Source organism: Hyperoodon ampullatus, assembly GCF_949752795.1.
Source record: "Hyperoodon ampullatus genome assembly, chromosome: 2".
Classification (NCBI taxonomy): Eukaryota; Metazoa; Chordata; class Mammalia; order Artiodactyla; family Ziphiidae; genus Hyperoodon; species Hyperoodon ampullatus.
Window position 1 is genome coordinate 161713734 of NC_136915.1, and position 25869 is coordinate 161739602.

The window sequence follows — 25869 nt, forward strand, 5'->3', positions numbered from 1 at the left end:
GTTGACACAAAGATCAACAGAACATAATAGAATGTCCAGAATAACATGCACATGTATACGGTCAACAGATTTTCAACAAAGATGAAAAGACATCTTAATAGAGAAAAGATAGTCTTTTCAACAAACGGTGCTAAAACAATTGGATATCCAAATGCCAAAAACTGAACTTCAACCCATACCTGTCACCAGATAAGAAAAAAAATGGGTCACTCAAAATGGGTCACAGATCTGAATATACAAAACCTAAAACTGTAATACTTCTAGGAGAAAATCTTCATGATGTTACTATACAAGTATAAATTTTTCTTAGATACATCAAAAGCAAGACCCATAAAAGAAAAAAAATGATAGATTGAACTTCATCAGAGTCAAGAAGTTCCCCTCTTTGAAAGACGTTAAGATAAGAAAAGCAAGTCACAGACTGAGGGAAAATATTTCTAAATCACATATCTGATAAAGGACTTGTATCAAGAATATATAAAGAACTCTCAAATTCAATAATAAGAAAACAAGCAAACCAATAATAAATGGCCAAAGATTTGAGCAGACATTTCACCTTTTTTCCCATAAATAGTTTGTTAATTTTATTTCACTGGTAATGGTTTAAATATTTCAATTATCCACTACCCAAATTATAAAACAATTGCATTTCTTCTTTTTAGCATTTTTTCCAGTTTTATTGCGATATTATTGATGTATAACATTGCATAAGTTTAAGATGTACAACATAATGATTCGATATATGTACGTATTGCAAAATGATTACCACAACAAATTCAGTTGTTGTCGTAACATCCATTACCTCACATAATTACATCCATTACCTCACAAAGTTACAATTTTTTTTCTTGTGATGAGAACTTTTAAGATCTACCCTCTTAGCAACTTTCAAATATAACTTTCACCACAGGAGATGTAATGATAAATAAGCCCATGAAAAGATGTTTAACATCATTGATCATGAAGGAACTGCAAATTAAAAACCACAATGGCATACCACTACCCACTTATTGGAATGTCTAAAATTGAAATCACTGACCATATCAAGTGTTGGTGAGGATGTGAAGCAACTGGAACTCTCATACACTGCTAGCAGGAATGTAAAATGGTTTAACCACTTTGGAAGACAGTTTGAGTTTCTTAAGAAGCTAAAAATACATGCCATATGACTTAGCCATTCCATTTCTAGATACTTATTTAAGACAAATGAAAGCAATGCATATGTACAAGGATAAGCATTGAAGCTTTGCTTGTAATAATAAAAAAATGGAAACAATTCAAACGTTCATCAACAGAGAATGGTTGATAAATAAACTGTGTATATCCATAGAATGAATACTGCTCAGCACTAAAAAGCATGAACTTTTGATAAAAGCAACAATATGTGTGAATCTCAAAGTAATTATGCTTAGTCAAAGAAGTCAGACAAATAAAGTGTACATTCCATATGATTCCATTTATAAAATGAAAACTAATCTTTGGTGTTAGAAAGCGGATCAGACATTGCCTCGGGACAGGACGAGGCTTCAAGGAGAGATTAAAAAGGGGTACAAGGAAACTTTGAGTTTGTTGGATATGTACCTTTTTTAATCATAGTGATTATTTTACAGGTGTATGTACATTTTAGAAATTATCAAATTGCACATTTAAATATGTGCAGTTTGTTGTAAATCAATTAAACCTAAAAAGTCTACTTAAAGCAAACAAAACAAAAGTAAGGGGAATACAAAGTTATTACCTTCATCTCATCCAATTCATTAAGTTCCTTAGTAGGATTTTTTTCTAAGTGACCTGCTTTACTCAGAGCCATAGCTGTTACCACCTCTTTGCAACAACTGGAAAAAAAAAAAAAAAGAGCACACATACAGAGCATGACCTTTTTATTGTTGGTTCCTCTTCTAAGTCCAGATACAGTGGAAGTTTACCATAATAATTAAGCTACTGACTGACCAGAAAATAATTTGTTTCTTGCTCAGTTTCTCACTCTTGTCCTCTTCCTCCCCTCCCCTCCCGTCACTCTTGACCACTGGTAACACTGAATGGAACTGAAGGGGAAACTGGCTAGATTGTAAAAGCTACTTCCCGAATTTGAAGTAATCATAGTGACAGTATGCTTCCTAGTTAATGAATTACAATTTTTATAGACATCTTCTTTATTTGACAGGAATCTGCTAGCTTTTCAGATATAAGGCTTTTTTTCACTTTTTTTTTTTTTGCGGTATGTGGGCCTCTCACTGTTGTGGCCTCTCCCGTTGCGGAGCACAGGCTCCGGACACGCAGGCTCAATGGCCATGGCTCATGGGCCAAGCCGCTCCGCGGCATGTGGGATCCTCCCAGACCGGGACACGAACCCGTGTCCCCTGCATCGGCAGGCGGACTCTCAACCACCGCGCCACCAGGGAAGCCCCCACTTTTTGTTTTTTTAAGAGATGTTTTGGTTGGTGTTTAGTGAGATATATAAAAGTATACCTTCCGCTTTGCATGGAATTACACATGCGGGTTATACCTACTCCCCCACAGTAGGTACAAAAATGCAAGATGCAACTTATTTATGCAAGTACGTGATTTGTTGTTTTGTTTTTTTTTTACTAATTCTCACTCCCACATACATATACACTTCCCATCCTGCCTACGCTAACATTGTTTTCAAAGGAATTCTAAAGCCATTAAGAAAACACCGAAATCTCATATTCCAACATGGCAGTGTTGAAGCTAGTTTAAAAGCTGAACTAGCATTTCTTTCAAGGTTTTAAACTATCTTTTATTGCTGCTACTTAACTGACCTTCTTTCCTCTGCTTCTTTTTCCTTAATTTTTTTTTTTTTTTTTTTTTTTTTTTTTTTTGCGTTATGTGGGCCTCTCACTGTTGTGGCCTCTCCCGCTGCGGAGCACAGGCTCCGGACGCACAGGCCCAGCGGCCATGGCTCACGGGCCCAGCCGCTCCGCGGCATGTGGGATCTTCCCAGACCGGGGCACGAACCTGTGTCCCCTGCATCGGCAGGCGGACTCTCAACCACTGCGCCACCAGGGAAGCCCGCTTTTTCCTTAATTTTTATTAGAGTATAGTTGATTTACAATGTTGCATTAGTTTCTCCTCTGTTTTATGTCACATTTAATCTTCAAAAGGGAAGTAATAAAATAACCAGATAGTTTCACCTGCTCAAATAGATGGAATATCGGGACAACATTTTTGCCAGGGCAATCGCATCTAGCTCCAACTTGGCAATTCCTAGGTCACGTTTTTCAGCACTTTCCTCCTCCAACTTTATGAGAGTATCTGGATCAGGAAAGTCAGGTACCATTAAAATCAGCAAATTTACCATCCATTGAATCATGGGTATATGCAATTCATCCATCTGTTTAAAAAAAATGATTATAATACACATGACCCATTTAAAATAAATCAAAAAGTAAAAACCATACAAAAACAGAACTGATCATACCTGTGTCCAATTTTCAACAACACTATTATTCTTAATGAAATCAAATCATCACTACTCAACCACTGTAACCTTACTTTCTTTTGCTCACTATACTACATTAAACTACCCTCTTCTTTAGCTTGGTCAAGCATATTAACCAGTTAAGGCCACAGTTCCCACCAGTGTGCACCAAGGCATCCCAGGGCTTCACAGTGAGCTCTCAAGGATGCCATGGGATTTTAAATTCTTGAGGGAGATAATAATGATATGTGACACCTGTCAGACATAGCATGAATTTGACATGATTCACAGTTTCAACCTTAGATACACTATATCACTTTTGATGACACCATATCTTTGAAAGCTGGTTTTGTTGGTGGTTGTGTGATTAAAAACAATTACTGTGGGAAAATCAAGGTGGGACAGGAAGTGAGGATGGCAATGTCCAATCTGATTTCAAGGTTAGAGAGGTTTTACAGTGCAAAAGTGTATACATTCCATTAGTAAGTAATTTTGATTAAATGAGAATAAAATAAAAGGATTTTTTAAGTGGAGGTGGGGAGATGAGTGAAATAGGTGAGGAAGATTAAGAAGTAAAAACTTCCAGTCATGAAATAAATAAGTCACAGGGATGTAATGTGTAGCATAGAGAATATAGTCAATAATATTGTGATACTTTGTATGGTGACAAATGGTAACTGAATTTATCAAGGTGATCATTTTGTAATGCATAAAAATATCGAATCACTATGTTGTACACCTGAAACTAATATTTTAAGTCAATATACCTCAATTAAAGATTAATTAATTAATAAAAGGGCTTTTTCTTTCAATGAAGTTAAACTGAGACACATTAAATTTTACAAAGTATCTTTGGGCAAACAACAATTCCAATCAGGCAGTGCCAGACCCAAAAAATGGTTAGAGGCACTCTGTAGGTGGGAGCTAGGACAGACATTTCTACAGAGAAGACACTAAGCAAAGCAAAGCAATTATTTAATTGGCTGTAACTTCAATGTTTGCCTTATTTAGGAAAATTTAGTTATCTGGCTGTTATGAGAGTTGTTCTTGAGTTTCATTTTCTCATAATCGAGAAGATCTAGTTGACTGTTTTAGAATTAGTTGTTCTTGAGTTTCGTTTTGTTGGATTTGAGTGCATCGACTCTGGCTTTGGTTTGTTTACACAGGCTACTAAAAGCACCGGGCTTCCCTGGTGGCGCAGTGGTTGAGAGTCCGCCTGCCGATGCAGGGGACACGGGTTTATGCCCCGGTCCGGGAAGATCCCACATGCCGCGGAGCGGCTGGGCCCGTGAGCCATGGCCGCTGAGCCTGCGCGTCTGGAGCCTGTGCTCCGCAACGGGAGAGGCCACAACAGTGAGAGGCCCGTGTACAGCAAAAAAAAAAATAAAAATAAAATAAAAGCACTAAAGCTACAGTCCAATGGTCTCCTCGTTTAACTATTTTAACACGTATTATATTTTTCCAAAAGTTATACTAATATTTAGGACATAAATATTTAGTAAGCTGTTTGAACCTCCCTATGTAATAATAAATTGGACTGTGTGGTAATTTTTTTTGGCTTAGGAGTGTGAAAATACTGGGGCACCCTTAGGCACTGAGAAGAGAGAAAGTTTGGGAACCTTCGCAAATGGCGTTTGCTGAGGCTGGGTCCCAGAAATAAGATGCAAAAAACTTTATGAAATGCAGACGTCAACCATTCTCTTCAATGCCCTATGTAGTCCCTTTCTCTGGTGAGTTCCTAAGTGTTCTTCTTGGCTTAAATATAATCTACTTTGAGAAGAATTTTTAACTTTCACTTGACTTAATTTGCTCCTTATCCTATGTTGCTATAGTACTTTGTACATATCTCTATTATAATTGTTTGCATATCTGTCTCCTCATTTAGTCTGTGAGTCTTTTTAAGGCATGGACCATCATTTTATCCCTCAATACCACACACAGTACTTAGCAGGGAGTAAGTGCTTAATAAATGTTTGTTAAATTAATGAATAAAAATGAAGCTTGGTAGTCTATCCTTGTACTAAAACACAAACTTCCTGCCTCAAAAGAAAAGGCCATAAACGACCTAAAGCAATTTTTTTTTTAAACAAATTTATTTTATTTTATTTATTTATTTTTGGCTGTGTTGGGTCTTCATTGCTGTGCACGGGCTTTCTCCAGTTGCAGCAAGCGGGGGCTACTCTTCACTACGTTGCACGGGCTTCTCACTGAGGTGGCTTCTCTCGTTGCGGAGCACGGGCTCTAGGCGTGCAAGTTTCAGTAGTTGTGGCATGCAGGCTCAGTAGTTGTGGCTCATGGGCTCTAGAGCGCAGGCTCAGTAGTTGTGGCTCATGGGCTTAGTTGCTCTGTGGCATGTGGGATCTTCCCGGCCCAGGGATCAAACTCTTGTCCCCTGCATTGGCAGGTGTATTCTTAACCACTGTGCCACCAGGGAAGTCTCTAAAGTAATCTTGATTGGTGTACTTTTACACCTGAATTAACATGTCAGGAAAAGGGCAACTCTTCCTGAGAAAGAGTTTAAAAAACTACTACCTTCTTTCCACAAGCCAAAGATATTTTCCCCACTAAGCCCCTGCTGCTATTCAATTACATTAATTCTTCTTAGAGAATTAATTAATTCTCTAAACTGTTCTTTCATATACCAATGGCCTGGATGATACTGTCATTGAAATAACTCATTTTTGCTTACAAAAAATATTAATAAATCCTTAAACCACCCCTGTGAAATAAACACAAATATGTGTTATCTTCATTTCATAGTTATATTAGAGAGATTAAATGGTAGAATCAAGGTCATGCAATATAGGTCACCGGTGAATTTAAAATTAGAATCAAAATAAACACACTTTCACTAAGATATGGAATCATTCTCTTTAATTAGATGGAGAGTGAAAATGATAATTTTTATAATAAACCAGAGATTTACTGTGATTCTGATATAAAATTCTTAAGAGAAACTTTAAGATGAAGTGTTTTTTAATAAAACGGCTTGTTTCAAATTTACTAATCTTTTCAGGGATGGCAAGTGGCAACATAGCTGATATAAAAAAAAAAAAATCACTCTTAGTTTGTCCCTTCAAAATACAATTGATGTTTAACAATGAGTAAAAGAAATTTACATTATGGAGCAGCCATTTTGAAAATGGAGATTTGGAAGGATTTCCATCTTGGTATGATTTTGTTGCTGAAAATGATATATAGCTCACTTTTAAAAACTCTCAAATTTATATACTTGAAAATCTGGAAATACGTTTCTAATTCTTTTAAAATCTTACAAATAAAGTGTATCAACTGGTTGGGGATCTTTTGTTAGAAAAAAGAAATGCTACATTGCCTAATGTTTATAAGAACAACTGATTGACATTACGGTAGATGGAAAATTTTACTAATCAATTTTTAAAAAATCTTTACATAACTGATTGATGGAATTGAAAAATGAGCATTATTTAATAAATACAGCCAATAATACATTTCTTCAATTTGCATTGTTCTTTTGTGAGCTATTATTTCAGCAATGACAGTCCTTTAAAACAAGTAATGAAGTAAACTGAACTTAGGAGCAGACCTTCAAATGGCTTTATCACTAAGTATTAACCTGTGATTCTAAAAAAATTATGAAGCCTGTTCAATCACAACAGTTTTTTTAAAACCATTACTAAAAATTATTTTTAAATATTATTCACTTCATCTCTTTTGATTATTTGTTTATATTTTATAATGTACCTAAAAGGTTAACAGAGAAATTCTCATAAGTAAGTTAGAAATAGTAAGTTAGAAATAACTTGTTCAAAGATTTTTTGCTGATAGAGATAAATGATAAAAAAATATTTGAAGATCACTGTTTTAGACTGCCAAGCAGCACAGATTAGATGGAGTAAAAGTATAAAGAAAAAAACAAAACAAAACCAAAAAATCTGGAAGAAAATGGATCAGAAAGGAAAATGAATGGTGGGTTAAAAAAAGATAAACTTTTCCATTTTTAAATACTTATACCAGTTAATATGGATACACACAGTTCCTCGAGGAATGTATAATCTTGCAAGTTTTCTAGGCAGCTTAACTATATTATAGTGCTGTAGTGTTAAAATAGAGAAGTATATAAAATATAAAAATGAGAATTATATAAAGGTACTTTCTAAATAATCCTATATTATAAAAATTGAATCCCACAATATTAAAAATTGAGAATATGATTCCCCGGAGATAATCCCCAATGGTAAACTGAGTATCCAGTGGTAAACTTACCAAAGAAGGGGTTAATGTAGCAACACCATAAAACATCAACAATGCTGGAATGTTGTTACTTCATTCGAGAAATATTTATTGAGTTCCACTATGTGACAGGCACTCTCCTACCCTTTCTCTTCTTAATTTTGGTTGTGTTCTAAGTCATAGAAATTTCTCCCAAGCCTGGGGATCCCCTGGATCCATACTTCCAGTCTTAACATATTTGCTCCTCAACTCTTGATGTCTCTATGTTCACAATGTGCTCATAGACTGTGACATAATGCTTCATAAGTAGTATTCCCATACAACATACTGATCTCTGCCTTTCAAATTCCCAATATAAGCACTATTAAAATTAAATTCATTTTATCAATTTTGTAAGGTCAAATATTTGCATATTAAGTTTACTTATAATAAGAGATTCCTGTATAAATCTAGATTATAATTAAGACTAGGAAGTGGGAGTAAACGTAAAAAACTAAGACATCCTTTGGAAATTATTATTTCATGTTGTGCTAGTTAAGAATTCCACAGGGAACTTCCCTGGTGGTGCACTGGTTAAGAATCCGCCTGCCAATGCAGGGGACATGGGTTCGAGCCCTGGTCCGGGAAGATCCCACATGCCATGGAGCAACTAAGCCAATGCACCACAACTACTGAGCCTGCACTCTAGAGCCCATGAGCCTAGAGCCCATGCTCTGCAACAAGAGAAGCCACCGCAATGAGAAGCCCACGCACCGCAACAAAGAGTAGCCCCCGCTTGCCGCAACTACAGAAAGCCCACGCAGCAACGAAGACCCAACGTAGCCAAAATGAATAAATTAATTAATTTAAAAAAAAAAGAATTCCACAGGTTTAGTTCTTCAGAACTGCAGGACAATTCCCTATTTGTTCAAATAACTGTAGACGAATAGTATTGTAGCATCTTGTCTTTCTTCTTAGAAACATGTTTCCGTCATCCCTTCAGCCAGTCAAGGGCACCAACATAAATTCTTAAAATGATTAATGCTATTGAGGGAAAATTTTTTTGGTATACTGAGTAAAGAGTAAAGATAATAATTAGATCTCAAAAACTTTTGATCATCTGTGAAACTTCATTCCAAAGGCAGGAACGTATCGCATTTAAAAATCCACTGAAAATCATTTCAGTAATTATATTATGTAAGTTCTCATTTTGCCCTCCCAACCTCCTGCTTCAATTGGATAGGCATGACTTGATTTTTCCTTGAAGAAAACTCCCAGCCAAGGCAAAAAATAATCTAAGAAATTCCTACAAGTACATACTTGGCGCTGAAGTTCCATGTTACCATTGTTAACCTCATTGCCTATCTTCAAAAGCCATTGTTGAATCATGTTAAATATATGTGCTTGGAGTACCCTGAAGGAAAAAGCAAGCAAAATAAAGATAAGTGACTTACTTAAGAGTATGAAAGTAACTATCGGATAAAAGAAAGGGTTTTATTTGGCTGGGCCTAGTAAACTTCAGTGTGTACAATTGTTTGAGAGCTCAGAGAAAGGTGAATCAAATCCTTGAATTATCTGGTAGAATGGCTACTCACTGACAGCCTTCCTAACCTCACGGAGGTTAGGTGTAATGCACTCTGGACAATGTAGACCTTACTTTCAGTGTTAGACCTCTACTGTAAAGACTTACACTCACTCTCTTTACATTTACTTCTAGACCACTGAGGCCACAAAATGAGAAGAATGAGTTTTAAAATCCTCTCAAGAGATCAACTTCCAACATGACAGAGGGAGGAGAAAAGGTGACCCACTCTCCAGTGAAATTAGTGAAAATTACTAAAACAAAACAAAAACCATTGAAAGCTTCTGGAAATGGTTCTAAGGACAAACAGCAACTGAAGAAACTTATATTCAAGACAATTTATGAAGATTCAGTAGGAAAGGCAAGAGTCTATGGTATTTGAACCGAAACTACTCCCGCTCTTCCCCTTCTCAGCTCAGTGAGGCAGAAACTCCACCCTAGACTGCTGTGGTTAAGAACCCAGGACTCCCTCACCCTCCAGCTCCCAGTCAGATGGTTTTCTTACTTGGAGGAAGAGAATGTCAAGGTTTTGTATCTGACCCCAAATACCCATTGCTGACGCGAAGTACTGAGAAAATGCAGTTGAGAAGTGGGGATTCCCTTCTACCCAGCAGAGAGCTATGGGAACTTACGAGACAGAATCCACATCTGTGTACTGCGGAACAGTACCAATAATGTTTAACGATGCATCCAAGTGAGATTTCATTTCATTAATTTTTTCATTAAGTCCCTCCCATTCTTCAAGAAGCAGTTCAGGAAACTCCAGCAGGCTTTCCAATTTGAAAGAACAGAATTCAAGAGAACTAACCAAACTTGGAAGAATTTTAGAGATACCTGGAAAAGTGAGAAAAGCATTAACTTTTAGAAGTATGTGTAAGTTTACTATCAATAATAAATTATGAAATACTAATGGGCAGGGGCATATCTTTTTCCATTTTCTTATTATCCTACAGCTTGCCTAGCAGAGAATCTTGCGAAGAGTAGTTCCTAAATAAATATTTAGTGAATAAAAACTATGTAAACAGCGCTTTTCTGACTGATGGACTATTTCGTTGATAACAGTTTTTACTCTGTCTTCTCTTCTCAGCTGAGAATGAAATGCATTAAATCCAGAAACCATGAACTGCAGTTTCTGTTAAAGGTATTAATTCACTGAGTTATCCTGTTAAGAAGACAATGATGAAAAACAGCTTCTTCATGATTATAAGATAGTTAACAGAAACTAGAAGAGATATAGTTCTTGAGTCATTTTTTAGGTCATTGTTCAGGTTTACATGAAGTTTATAGTTTTGGTCTGAATAAGTATCAACTTTGGATTCTAATTTTTGACTGATTCACTGTGAGATCATGGCAAAATACCCTCTCTATACTTTTGTCTAAACTCATTTGCAAAATAAGAAATGAAAATGCTCCCATCTCAGAGATATATAAAGAGAAATAATTTAAAAACAAACTTTTTCTTGTCATTGATGAAAATATTCTCACTGCCTTCATCAGTAAACTTCAGTCTTTTAGTAGGATTCAAAATGATTTGTTAATTTCACTCTCATTCATCATTTTGACTTCCTCTTTTATTTAAAATCATTTACCACCTGGTTGCATATGTCTGTGAATATACTAAAAACCATCAAACTGTATACTTTAAATAGATGAATTGTACTGTATATGACTTATATCTCAATAAAGTGATGCTCCATGCTTTATTTTCCTTGATTTTTAAAACTATATGTATTGTTTTAAAATATTAATTGTATTGAAAATAATAATTACTATTAAAATGCTTTCTATTGTCAAGCAATCCAATTATCATTATCATTGTTTTTTTTTTCCTTACCATTATCCCCATTTATTCTTATTTCAAATTCTTTGTAGAGTCTTCCTGTACTTTTCACAATTTCCTCCATGTGCTTCTGCTCTGGTGGTATCTTTCCCTCCATACTTTTATGGCGATTAAATATCCCAAGCCCAATATCTGCCCAGCTTTCCTGTAAATGTTTAATAATCTTGAGAGAATCATATTTTGACACTAGAAGATCCCCAGAAAATTTGTCTTTGTCTTCAGTCAACATCTAGAGAGTGAAAGGAGGATGAGGAAATTAGCACATTATTCACTGATTTCATCAAAGTCTACTCAGGTGACTCCTAAATATTTTGGAATTACATATCTTATTATTATTTGTCGTACCATTTCTTCATATGACATATATTTTAATTTCAAAGTTAAAGTGAATTTTAATCAATTTTGATACTCTGTAAGATAACCCATAGTTTACCAGGGATGAAAATAATTATATGAAATCCTATATAGGTAAAAAAATTAGTGATAGGCAATTAAGTCTCACAGAGCTGAGCATTTTTTTTTTACATCTTTATTGGAGTATAATTGCTTTACAATGGTGTGTTAGTTTCTGCTTTATAACAAAGTGAATCAGTTATACATATACATATGTTCCCACATCTCTTCCCTATTGCGTCTCCCTCCCTCCCACCCTCCCTATCCCACCCCTCTAGGCAGTCACAAAGCACCGAGCTGATCTCCCTGTGCTATGTGGCTGCTTCCCACTAGCTATCTACCTTATGTTTGGTAGTGTATATATGTCCATGCCTCTCTCTCGCTTTGTCACAGCTTACCCTTCCCCCTCCCCATATCCTCAAGTCCATTCTCAAGTAGGTCTGTGTCTTTATTCCTGTCTTACCCCTAGGTTCTTCATGACATTTTTTTTCTTAAATTCCATATATATGTGTTAGCATACGGTATTTGTCTTTCTCTTTCTGACTTACTTCACCCTGTATGACAGACTCGAGGTCCATCCACCTCATTACAAATAGCTCAATTTCCTTTCATTTTATGGCTGAGTAATATTCCATTGTATATATGTGCCACATCTTCTTTATCCATTCATCGGATGATGGACACTTAGGTTGTTTCCATCTCTGGGCTACTGTAAATAGAGCTGCAATGAACACTTTGGTACATGACTCTTTTTGAATTATGGTTTTCTCAGGGTATATGCCCAGTAGTGGGATTGCTGGGTCATATGGTAGTTCTATTTGTAGTTTTTTAAGGAACCTCCATACTGTTCTCCATAGTGGCTGTACCAATTCACATTCCCACCTAGCTGAGCATTTGTAATTACTATTTGCTTTGGTAAGGATGTAATATTTCTGTTTACATGGTCCCCACTAAACTGGGAAAGTTTGTAGAATGTATAGGTTTTCATTTATCTGTTTAATCCCAAGTCCAAGTGCTATATCTGACATATCAATAAATATTTGTGGAAAAAATAAAGTGCAACCTATATATAAAGCTTGCCATTATTTGTGACTCAGATAATGGAAACAAATCACCCACACTTATCAGTAATCAGTATAGGGAAGCACTGTAGCAGAGCAATTAAGGGTAAGAATTTTGGAATTGGAGAGACATGGACTCAAATTCTGACTCAGCCATTTACCATTTACAGATAACTAAGGCAAGTTAACATTTCTAACCTTCAATTTCCACATCTGTGAGATGGGGATTATAAAACCTGAATCATGTGGATGCTATGAAGAATAAGTAAAGCAACATGTGGAAAGCACCTTCATCCTGACAAGTTAATGAATGAGAATTATTATTATTCCTACTAAAAAAAGAAGCATGATTTTTTCAATTTTATCTATGCAATGTCAAACAGATAAACAGTAAAAAAAAAAAAAAGTCACTAAACTAGCTATGTTGTATATATGACAACAAACATCTTCAATTCTTAGAATATTCAGCTCAAATCATTCCAAAAGAAAAGCAAATGGTTCCCTGGGATCTGGATGAGATTTCATTAGGTCATGAGTGTGATGTTCACATTGGAGGATTTCAATATCATATATTTCCCCTTGTCAGACTACTATAACATGAGAGTAATTTGATTAATGAAACCTATTTTCAAAGTTTGAACCCTTTTAAAAAGATGTTATTAATAAACAAAGTGTGATATATACATACAATGGAATATGATTCGACCTTAAGGAGGAAGGAAATTCCGATATATGCTGCAACATGGATGAATCTTATGGATATTATGCTGAAGGGAATAAGTCAGTCGCAAAAGGACTAATTCTATATGATTTCATCCATATGAGGTGCCTAGAGTAGTCAAATTTATAAAGACAGAAAGTAGGGCTTCCCTGGTGGCGCAGTGGTTGAGAGTCCGCCTGCCGATGCAGGGGATATGGGTTTGTGCCCTGGTCCGGGAAGATCCCACATGCCGCGGAGCGGCTGGGCCCCTGAGCCATGGCCGCTGAGCCTGCACGTCCGGAGCCTGTGCTCCGCAACGGGAGAGGCCACGACAGTGAGAGGCCCGCGTACCGCAAAAAAAAAAAAAAAAAAGGAAAAATAAAGACGGAAAGTAGAATCGTGGTTGCCAGGGGCTGGGAGGAGGAGGAAATGGGGAGTTATTGTTTGTTTAATGGGTAGAGTTTCAGTTCAGGAAGATAAAAAAGTTCTGGACATGAATGGTGGTGATGGTTGCACAACAATGTGAATATACTTAATGCCACTGAACTGTACTCTTAAAAATGATTACAATGATAAATTTTATGTTATGTATATTTTACCACAGTTTTTATTTTTTTTATTTTATTTATTTATTTATTTATTTATTTTTGCGGTATGCGGGCCTCTCACTGTTGTGGCCTCTCCCATTGCAGAGCACAGGCTCCGGACGCGCAGGCTCAGCGGCCATGGCTCACGGGCCCAGCCGCTCCGCGGCATGTGGGATCCTCCCAGACCGGGGCACGAACCCGCATCCCCTGCATCGGCAGGCGGACTCCCAACCACTGCGCCACCAGGGAAGCCCCTTTACCACAGTTTTTAAAAAAGATGTTATTAATTTTAAAAGTCCAATTTGTCCTTAAGAAAAAAGCCAGGTAGGGACTTCCCTGGTGGCAGGGAATCTGCCTGCCAATGCATGGGTCACAGGTTCGATCCCTGGTCCGGGAAGATCCCACATGCCACGGAGTAACTAAGCCTATGTGCCACAACTCCTGAGCCTGTGCTCTAGAGCCCGTGAGCCACAACCACTGAAGCCCTTGTGCCTAGAGCCTGTGCTTCACAACAAGAGAAGCCACCGCAATGAGAAGCCCATGCATGGCAACGAAGAGTAACCCTTGCTCGCCACAACTAGAGAAAGCCTGAATGCAGCAACGAAGACCCAAAGCAGCCAAAAATTAAATAAATAAATAAATTTATTTTAATAAAAGAAAGAAAAAAGCCAGGTACATGAGAGGCACAGATGTTACTTATGTCCGACAATTAGATGAGAGAATCAGAACTACCCTAACTGCCACCCAAGTATCGTTTCCCAATTTATTTCTGGCAGCCTAACTTTGACTCGAAAATCTAAAATAGAACTGAAAATAGAATCTTTAAGAGTATTTTTAAAAGCCCCTGTAGCCTTGATGCTTTCCTTATCTTTCATAAAACCTAGTATGGCATTTTTAAAGGATGAGTTGTGACTTAGTTGTAGGTGAAGAGTGACAAGTTTACAAACAGCATTTTGATTACCAAGCTGTTTACTAGAAAGTCTTACCTTTTGCCACTGCTTGAAGTCTGGAACAACAGATTCAAATCTATTTTCTTTACTAGGGGATGAAATGTCTTTTCCACTGAAAGAAGGAAAAGGAACAAGAGCATGGTCTCATAACAAGATATAAACAAAGAAAATCATGAATCCACACATTTATAACAATTAATAATATCTTTCTCTCTGATGATTTTCCCTAATGCCTTTCAGGTTCAGCCTCTCCCTCATAGGCATTTATTTTTAAATTTACAAATATAAATATAAATTCAGACCCTAATCAGACCTGAGTAAGCAAGTTACAGGGTCAGAGGCCATGACAGTATTAAAAGAGTGGTCTCTGGGTCCTCAGCACCCAAAATTAGGCCATCATAAGAATGATTCCTGCTGAACACAGCAACCAAAACAATATATAAATAGAAAGGAAGCTTAAAGAACAATTAAAACTCAACATTTAGGTCAGGAGCCCCAACTTCTGTTAAGTTTCCTTTAATATCTTTTGAAGCCTCACAAGGAGAAAGCTCTTGATAAAGAAGCTCCTGAGGAGAAAGGGAGAAGGGAACCACTGCCACCTGTGCTCCTCTCCCAGCTAAGTGTCAATACACAGTAGAAGCGGGCAATGGCAGCAGCAACCAGCTTGGATATGTACCAGCTTCAGCTTCCACAACTTCCAAATCTACTCACTGGGGAACCTCTTAGAGCAGGTTTAGATCCAGGCAGGTTAGGTTTAGATCCCAGCCTCCAGGATCTAATGCCTGATGATCTTAGCTGGAGCGGATGTAATGATAATAGAAACAAAGTGCACAATAAATGTAATGCTCTTGAATCATCCTGAAATCATCCCTCCCTACCAGTCCGTGGAAAAACTGTCTTCCATGAAACCGGTTCCTGGTGCCAAAAAGGTTGCGGACAGCTGTCTTAGAGGATGTGAAAAACTGAAACCGCTCTTCTCAATTTGAAATGGAAATGGTACCTACATATGTTTCCTCAACAGACGAAGCATCTTAAAGTTTAAAAAAAAAAAAAAAACTTTAGAAATCACTGAGTTCAGCCTGCATTCAAAGTATGGATTCGCACTAACCTTGGCTGTGATGTAGTCATCCAGCCTCCAATTAACTACTTTGTTAATTAACAAAGGAAGGCAGCTTCTTCCATTATCAAATTTCTCTAATTGTTACAAGATATGATATCCAATCAGAATCAACCTCCTCATAACTGCCAGTCATTGATTCCACTTCTCGGCACATGCACTATGCTACAGAATTTGCAGATGGATCCAGATATTCAAGTTTGCCAAGAGTAATGACATAAGTTGACTTGATTTTAAAAAGAGAGTAAAGAGAAGAAAAGAAAAAGAGTTGGACTTAAGTGGAAGCAGCAGCAGTTGGGTACAGGGACCAAGATGATCAGAGATGATTAGCACTAGAAACTGCAAGACCATTCAAGTTCCTAGCAGGAACTTACCAAAATCAATGTTAGAGTAATTACAAGGTAAAAGAGAAACAAGATAAAAAGAGAGGAAGAATTGGACTGAGTTATCAAACATGACATCAAATAATCAGAAAAACAAGATTCTTGGAGACCCACGTATTATTTCTGAAGAACTGCTGCCATTTGACAAGGCCATCCTTAACACTTTGCAATTTTTCTCTTGTAGACTCTTCATTTTGTTCCACTTCCTGTCTAAATTTATTCACTAAGTTTCTCCATTTCTCCGTCAACTTCTGCAACAGTGCAAGGTCTGCAGTGTCCTAGATAAAATGCATGGACTTAAACCACTTATTCATTTATTCATGTAACAAATACTTATTAGCATACACCAGGCCATTATTAATATTGCAATACTAGAGTCATAGGTAGAAAATGGATCCAAAAGTTGAAAAGATATTCCTCTTTCAAAATATCAGTGACACTATTACACAGTCCCTTTGGTGGAGAATTTTTCCACAATAAAAAAAGCATTAGGAACAAGATTTTTTCCTTTGCAACATGAGCCCAGTTTCCTCATAGGATTTGGCAGGCAGTGCAGTACATTGGAAAGAACAGGAATTTCAAAGCCAGACAGAACAAAATATAAATCCTAGCCATTGACTGGCTGTATAATCTTGGCTCTTAACTTGAGATTAATTTTTCTTATCTATAAAATAAAGACCCTAATATATATCTCACAGGACTGTTATAAGAATTAAATGAAATTAGTGTAAATGGTTTGGCTCTAGAAACATACTAAATGCCACTTCCTTCCTTTTCAACCTAGTGTGCTCACTGAATTGTCCCATAATATTGCACAGAATGCATCAATAATGCAATTATTTCAATGAACACAGTTACATTTTTGTTTAAGCACTATAACTCTATAAGTAACATCTGCATGTTATTAACTTAGACAAATTGCTTAAATTTCTCTAATTATTATAGAAGACAAATGTAAAGAAGGGCCTTTATTCACTTTTCCTTAGATTTTTCATTTTGCCTCCAATAAAGCACAAATATAAAACTATATTTAAAATTTAATCTATAAATTAGGGACTTCCTGGTGGCGCAGTGGTTAAGAATCCACCTGTCAATGCAGGGGACATGGGTTCGGGGGGGAAGATCCCACATGCCGCAGGGCAACTAAGTCCGTGCACCACAACTACTGAGCCTGTGCTCCAGAGCCCATGGTCCACAACAAGAGAAGCCACTGCAGTGAGAAGCCCACGCACGGCAAAGAAGAGTAGCCCCTGCTGGCCGCAGCTAGAGAAAGCCTGTGCACAGCAATGAAGACCCAACGCAGCCAAAAATAAATAAATAATTGATTAAATTTAAAAAAAATCTATAAATTAACAAAGGCTTCTTGTAGCTTCAACCCTCAACAGTTGGAGTCTCTTTTCCCATGATTTAAGTGAATTGAGCTTTACCTTAGTTGACAGTAGTATGATGAAATGTTTAGTATACTTATTCCAGCCTTTTTCATTGAGGTAAAGTCTTTTAGCCAACATGACTTTATTTCTTTCAATTACCTATTTTTAGAAAGCACTAAAATTAGGAACCTAAAACATTAACAAACCATTGTAATTTATTAAACCCAAACCAATTTCACACACCAATTTTTCACTGAATCATTAATTCAATCAGTTTCTTATTTAAATCATGAACTAACTTGAATCATAAATTCATGTTTTCTAAAACTACTGAACCAGAACCAAATTGAACATAGTATATAGCAGAGGTTCTCAATTTTATCTCAAAACCCCTTTATACTCTTAAAAATTGAGAACTCCGAAGAGCTTTTGTTTATATGGATTATATCTATTGTTATTTATTGCACTGGAAAACTGAAATTATTTAAAATATGTATTTGTTAATTCACTTAAACATTAATAAGCTCATTATATACTTAACATAGTTTTTCTGAAAAATAACTACATTTTCTAAAAAAAAAAAATTTAGTGAGAAGAAAACGCAGTTTCACATTTTTACAAATCCCTTTAATGTTTGCTTTAATAGAATAGAGCTGGATTTTCATTTGCTTTTGAATTCAATCTGTTGTAATATCCCATACCATGTAGCTTCAAGAAAAATCATATCAGAACGAGAATGAAAAAGGCAGATGATAACTCAGTGTTACAATGACACTAGTTTTCACCTCATGAAGGGTTTTATGGACCTTCAAGGGGGTCCATGGACCATACTTTGAGAACCACTGATATACTGAATCAATTATATAATCATTCAGTGAATGACTGACTGTTCAAGACATTGTGCATATCTCGGTGAACAAAGTCCTTGTTTTCAGGGAGTTGACATTATAGCTGTTATTTCCTATTAGTGATGATCCAACACAAAGCCCCATTAATTCAAGGTATTCTTCTACAGAAATCTCTTACCACTGGTCAGTTAGTTCTCTACTGTTTGAATACTTCTAGAGTGAGGGAACTCACTTGTCATCTTTTTTTCTCCTACTGAACATGCTAGCTCCCAGATTTGTTTCTTTTTTCTTTTAAACTGAGGTATAGTTGATGTACAATATTATATAAGTTTCAGGTGTACAACATAGTGACAGACAATTTTTTTTTTTTTTTTTCCTGCAGTACGCGGGCCTCTCACTGTTGTGGCCTCTCCCGTTGTGGAGCACAGGCTCCGGACGCGCAGGCTTAGCGGCCATGGCTCACGGGCCCAGCCGCTCCACGGCATGTGGGATCTTCCCGGACCGGGGCACGAACCCATGTCCCCTGCATCGACAGGCGGACTCTCAACCACTGTGCCACCAGGGAAGCCCCAGTGACAGACAATTTTTAAAGGTTATATTCCATTTATAGTTATTATAAAATATTGGCTATATTCTCTGTGCTGTACAATGTATCCTTGTAGCTTATTTATTTTATACATAGTAGTTCATACCTCAGTCCTCTACCCTATCTTGCCCCTCCCCCTTTCCCTCTCCCCACTGGTAACTACTAGTTTGTTTTCTGTATCTGTGAGTCTGTTTCTTTTATAGGTTTGTTTCTTATGTTATATATTTACTTTCACAATTGTTTTCTCTGGACATGTCAATGTCCCTTTTAAAGTTCTGCATCAGAATGGAACACCCATGTCGTAGATGAGGTCTGACTATTAAAGAGGAAAATGGTATAAAAATTTGAATCTGTTGAGGGTCATAATTTATTGTTAATATTATAATTTCCAGATGTGAAATTAGGCAACCAAACAGCAAACATTTTAGAAAAATAGAACACTGTATTGTGGGACATAACTACTTTCCTAAAGCATCACTATAATTGTCCACAGGCTGCCATATTTCAAGTCAGTTGTCATCTTGGGTACCAAGGTAATAGAACCAAAGCGAGTTATCAAGTGATCGTAATAGTTACATTACGTAAAAAAAATAAGAACCACTTTCCCTAGTTTATTAGTGTATAATTAAAGTTGAAAGTTTTAACATGTTCATAAACAACAGAAATAGAATTCTGGCTCATACTCATAGGTTCTGGTGGAAAAAAGAGCGCTTAATTGGACAATAGCCAGCTATCCAATAGAGAATAAACAAAAGAAAACAATGTAACTTTTCCTTTTCAAGGCCCATAATAGAATAGCTGCATTATTCATCAATTAAATATACATCTTCGGGCTTCCCTGGTGGCGCAGTGGTTGAGAGTCCGCCTGCCGATGCAGGGGACACGGGTTCATGCCCTGGTCTGGGAAGATCCCACATGCCACGGAGCGGCTGGGCCCATGAGCCATGGCCGCTGAGCCTGCACGTCCAGAGCCTGTGCTCCACAATGGGAGAGGCCACAACAGTGAGAGGCCCGTGTACCACACAAAAAAAAAAATCTTCATTTTTAAAAATTTTGTCTACATGGAAACAACCTAAATGTCCATCAGCAGATGAATGGATAAAGAAGATGTAGTGTACGTACACACACACACACACACACACACACACACACACACACACACACAATGGAATATTACTCAGCCATTAAAAAGAACAAAATAATGTCATTTGCAGCAACATTGATGGACCTAGAGACCATGTGAAGTAAGTCAGACAGAGAATGACAAATATCATATGACATCACTTACAAGTGGAATCTAAAAAAAAAGTACAAATGAACCTATTTACAAAACAGAAATAGAGTCAAAGATGTAGAAAACAAACATGGTTACCAAGGGGGAAAGAAGGGGTGGGAAGGATACATTGGGGGATTGGGATTGACATATACACACTACTATATATAAAACAGATAATGAATAAGAAGCTACTGTATAGCACAGGGAACTCTACTCAGTACTCTGTAATGACCTATATGGGAACAGAATCTAAAAAAGAGTGGATATATATATATGTATAACTGATTCACCTTGCTGTACAGCAGAAACTGATACAACATTGTAAATCAACTATACGCCAATAAAAAATTAATTTAAAAAATTAAAAATTAAAAAAATTTTTAGATATATATATATACACACACAATGAAATATTACTCAGCCATTAAAAAGAATGAAATAATGCCATTTGCAGCAACATGGATGGACCTAGAGATTATCATAGTAAGTGAAGTAAGTCAGAAACAAAGACAAATACCACATGATATCACTTACATGTGGAATCTAAAATATGACACAAATGAACATATCTACAAAACAAAAACAGACTCACAGATATAGAGAACAGACTCGTGGTTGCCAAAGGGTAAGGGGCGTTGGGGAGGGAATGATTGGGAGTTTGGGATTAGCAGATGCAAGCTATTATATATAGGACAAATAAACAACAAGGTCCTACTGTATAGCACAGGGAACTATATTCAATATCCTCTAATAAACCACAATGGAAAATATGAAAAACAATGTATATAAATGTATAACTGAGTCACTTTGCTGTACAGCAGAAATTAAACACAACATTGTAAATCAACTGTACTTCAATAAAAATTTAAAAATAAAATAAAATTTTGGGGACTTCCCTGGTGGCGCAGTGGTCAAGAATCCGCCTGCCAATGGAGGAGACATGGGTTCAAGCCCTGGTCCAGGAAGATGCCACATACCGTGAAGCAATTAAGCCCATGCACCACAACTACTGAGCCTACGCTCTAAAGCCCGCAGGCCACAACTACTGAAGCCTGTGCACCCTAGAGCCCATGCACTGCAACTACTGAAGCCCATGCACTCTAGGGCCCGCATGCCCCAACTACTGAGCCCACTTGCTGCCACTACTGAAGCCCGCACACCTAGAGCCCATGATCTGCAACAAGAGAAGCCACCACAATGAGAAGCCCGCACACTGCAACAAAGAGCAGCCCCCGCTCACCGCAACTAGAGAAAGCCCACATGCAGCAACGAAGACCCAATGCAGCCAAAAAAACAAAGTTAAAAAAAATTTTAAAATTAAAATAAAAATAAATAAATAAAAATTTTGTCTAGATTATTGAAAACTGTAAAATGAAACTTTATTCATCCAAAAAATAAGTTACGATTTCAGATGAACCAACCTTTATGGACAATTCATATGTGGCTGAGCTCCAGATATCTCTTTCTGCCATTAACTGTTTAATATCACGCTCCATCCTTCCTCTTTGTAACGTATATAAGTCATGATATTCTTCTACAATTCTAAAAGAAAAATTTAAAAACAGCTATATAAATACATATTTAAAAAAATAACTTTGTTCTAAAGTAGGCAATTTGTTCCTTTAAAACGCATCACAAGGTAATTATGGTATAACTTCTGGATATACTAGTAACACTAATATACGGTGAAATAGAAGAAAAAATACTCACATTTCATGAATAAATCTTACAAAGGTCTTAAAGTAAAACGTTCAATATATTGTTCCCTGCTCTAAACACTTTTCATCATATTCTTCTTTATTCACTAGAATTTTCACACGATGGTACTCCAGTGGTATAACAACACTATATCTAATGAAAAATTCTGAATACAAGTAGTAGTAATATAGCTGTTTTTCATTTTTTTTCTCACAGAATTTAGGATTCTTTATTAAGAAGATACAAAGGCACAAAGCCCAATAATTGTGAGCTACATTTTAAAATTATATATAATTAGTATAAGATTTAAAGAAATTCTCTACCAATCAACCAAAAGCTTAAGTATAATTAAGTAAATTTTTCTTAAATCTTTTTTCTTCTTGTTTACCAGAACATACCTTTTCCTTCTAACTTACACTGAAGCTTCTTTTAGAATTAAAATCCCCCTGAGGTTAAATACAAACACAGAAGTTGTAAAGTGATTGGTAGCCTTTCACAAACCTTTTAAAACACTTCCTCCTAAGGAATATTAACTTTTCTGTAAGAATAAAAGGTCAGTGACACAAAGTTCTTCTAATTTTGTTGAAAGCCATTAACCACCAACATCAGTTCCTAAAGCCTCCTTCTATTTGGAGGCGTCCATTTGTTCAAACTGAGAAAAAATTAATCACTGTAGGTGGCACACAGATGAATATACATATAAAAATTCAACAAGCAATAACCTTAAGAGTTATGCACTTTACTATCTAAAAGACCTCAATTTTAAAAAGGGAATTAATGACTCTAATTTTTTTAAATATCTTTATTGGAGTATAATTGCTTTACAATGTTGTGTTAGTTTCTGCTGTACAACAGAGTAAATCAGCTATATGTATACATATATCCTCATATCCCCTCCCTCTTGAGCCTCCCTCCCACCCTCCCTATCCCACCCCTCTAGGTTGTCACAAAGCGTCAAGCTGATCTCCCTGTGCTATGCAGCAGCTTCCCACTAGCCACCCATTTTACATTTGGTAGTGTATATGTGAATGACTCTTATTTATAACAGCCAAAGAAAAAATTCAGAAACAACTTTAATGTCCAACAACAAGGGACTGGCCAAATAAAATATATAATGCAGCTCTATGATGAAAATACTCTGTAGCTAATTAAAGATCATGTTCTTAGAACTTCCCTGGTGGCGCAGTGGTTAAGAATCTGCCTGCCAGTGCAGGGGACATGGGTTCGAGCCCTGGTCCGGGAAGATCCCACATGCCGCAGAGCAACTAAGCCCATGAGCCACAACTACTGAGCCTACGCTCTAGAGCCCACATGCCACAGCTACTGAAGCCCGCACTCCTAGAGCCCATGCTCCGCAACAAGAAAAGCCACCGCAGTGAGAAGCCTGCGCATCTCAACGAAGAGTAGCCCCGGCTCACCGCAACTAGAGAAAGCCCGTGTGCAGCAATGAAGACCCAACGCAGCCAAAATTAATCAATTAATTAATTAATTAATTTTTAAAAACAATAAAGGTCATGTTCTTAATACTCTGGTACATAGGAAAAATTTTTGTGTACAACATAAAACAAGAAAACCCAAATGATAATAGTACATATTTAGTTTATATCATTTTTATAAAAAATATATAGAAAAAAGAAAAATATATTGAAATATTAATAGTAGTTAACTGTAAGAGAACTGTGAATGTTTTTAATTTTCTTATTTGTGTTTCTGTATTTTCCAAATTTTCAACAAAATAATTAGTCACTATAAGAAAAAAATATTACCTACAATATCTAATCACACACAAAAAAATGAACCACCCTACTTCAGAATCATCAATGTTTAAAGAAAATGAGATTTTTTTCTCTCTTCTTCCCCATCTCTTTGATTTTAGAAGATGTTTTGTTCTGATAATCGACATTAGCACAAAATAAATTCTAATTTATTTATTTTTTAAATTTATTTATTTTTTATTTTTTTATTTTATTTTATTTTTGGCTGCATCGGGTCTCAGTTGTGGCACACGGGTGTCACGTGTGGGAGCTTCATTGAGGCATGCGGGATCTTTAGTTGCGGCATGCAGGATCTAGTTCTCTCACCAGGGATTGAACTCAGGTCCCCGGCATTGGGAGAGCGGAGTCTTAACCACTGGACCACCAGGGAAGTCCCGAAATTGTGATTTTTTAAAACTTATTTTTGCTTGTCTGTGTTTTCTAATTTTCTTATAAGGCACATGTACTGCTTCTATGATAATATAATAATATTTTAAATCAACTAAATAAAAAATTAAAATGCAATCAAATATATCTTTTGATACATAACCAAGAGCTTCCTAGTAATCAGAACTCTAACAGAAAATGAAATAGAATATGAAAATGAAATAGAATAGAGGTTAGCAAACTACAGCTTGTCGGTCAAACCTGGCCCACCACTTGTTTTTATATAGCACATGAGCTAAGAATTTTACTTTTTTTATTTTTTATATATTTGATTTACTTTTTATATTTTTTAATGGTTAAAAAACAATAGGAGAATAATATTCTGTAACACATGGAAATATTATAAATTCAGATTTCAGTGACAATAAATAAAGTTTTATTGGAACAAAATCATGTTCTGGTATTGTCCTTGGCTGCTTTTGCACTACAGTGGCACACATTACAAAGGAAGAGTTGATTGAGTAGTTGCATCAGAAACCATATCTCACCATCTGGCCCTTTACAGAAAAAGTCTGCTAACCCCTGAAATAGAATAAAAACATTAGGACCACAGTAGAGTCACTAAAATCCAAAAAAGAACTAGACTCACACTACTAACTAAGAAAATGCAAACAAAAACCAGATACATTTCATACCTATCAAAGATATGAGCAAAAGGGAAATCTCATACACTGATTAGAGGATATACTGGTACAACCACTTTGTGGAGTATCTGGTAACATGCAGCAAGACAAGGCTATGCATATCCTATGACCCAGTAATTCCACTTCTAGGTTTATCCCCCTGGAAAATTCTCACACAAGGAGACACAAGATGTGTATTACAACAGTGTGTGGAAGAGTTAATATATACAATTAACTTTAACATATATTAACTCCTTCAAGCACTGTTGTAATTCAAAAAGCTTCAAATGCTTCTAAAAAATTTTATTCCTTGAAATAAGGTGTGAAGCAAGTATGACATAAAGGCTAACATTCGGTAACTCACCTGGCATTCTTTTCAGCGTCTAAAAGAGCTTGTGCCAAAGCTCTGTGGGCCTTCTCTGCTTCCTTTGTTAATTTCATATCATGTGCCTGAACCAAACACAGCTCCCTGAAATAAAGCAAGCAAATTTTGTATTCATAGTTGAAGATTTTAAAAACGTTTCTACCTAGGAAATCAGATTTATACTCAGGAATCTTCTCAGTTATCATGTGTACATCTCTTCCTCGTTTTTCTACCTTATAAACCAAATCAAGAAATCTAGTGTTCATTCAGGTGGACTCTTACCAGGTTTGGCAATGGAATCAGACTGGCTAGAAAAGGCAGAAAGAAGATGGGGAGGATTCTCTAGAATGGAGTGAAGGCAGATGCTGGCAGGCAAGGCCTTAAGGCTGCTCTATCCTACCCTCTGACATGCCTATCCTATCCTCTTCATTCTTGCCACTGATCTTTTTTTTTTTAAAACATGTCAACTTTATACGATTTTTAAGTTTTTTTTGTTTTGTTTTGTTTTATTTATTTATGGCTGTGTTGGCTCTTCGTTTCTGTGCGAGGGCTTTCTCTAGTTGCGGCAAGTGGGGGCCACTCCTCATCGCAGTGCACGGGCCTCACTATCGCGGCCTCTCTTGTTGCGGAGCACAGGCTCCAGACGCGCAGGCTCAA

The 25869-nt window shown here is 36.5% G+C and overlaps 1 protein-coding gene across 1 annotated transcript in view; it reads right to left on the bottom strand.

Moving 5' to 3' along the window:
* AXDND1 (axonemal dynein light chain domain containing 1) overlaps positions 1–25869 on the bottom strand; it is a gene marked incomplete at its 5' end in the record, with an annotated part of 81785 nt that overhangs the window by 21450 nt on the left and 34466 nt on the right. The window contains 10 exons of the mRNA XM_079696811.1: positions 1739–1835; positions 3156–3355; positions 8954–9047; positions 9848–10049; positions 11050–11284; positions 14783–14858; positions 16361–16524; positions 17674–17775; positions 21748–21868; positions 25213–25317. Coding sequence (XP_079552937.1) covers positions 1739–1835; positions 3156–3355; positions 8954–9047; positions 9848–10049; positions 11050–11284; positions 14783–14858; positions 16361–16524; positions 17674–17775; positions 21748–21868; positions 25213–25317 — 1396 coding nt within the window. The remainder of the gene's footprint in view (positions 1–1738; positions 1836–3155; positions 3356–8953; positions 9048–9847; positions 10050–11049; positions 11285–14782; positions 14859–16360; positions 16525–17673; positions 17776–21747; positions 21869–25212; positions 25318–25869) is intronic.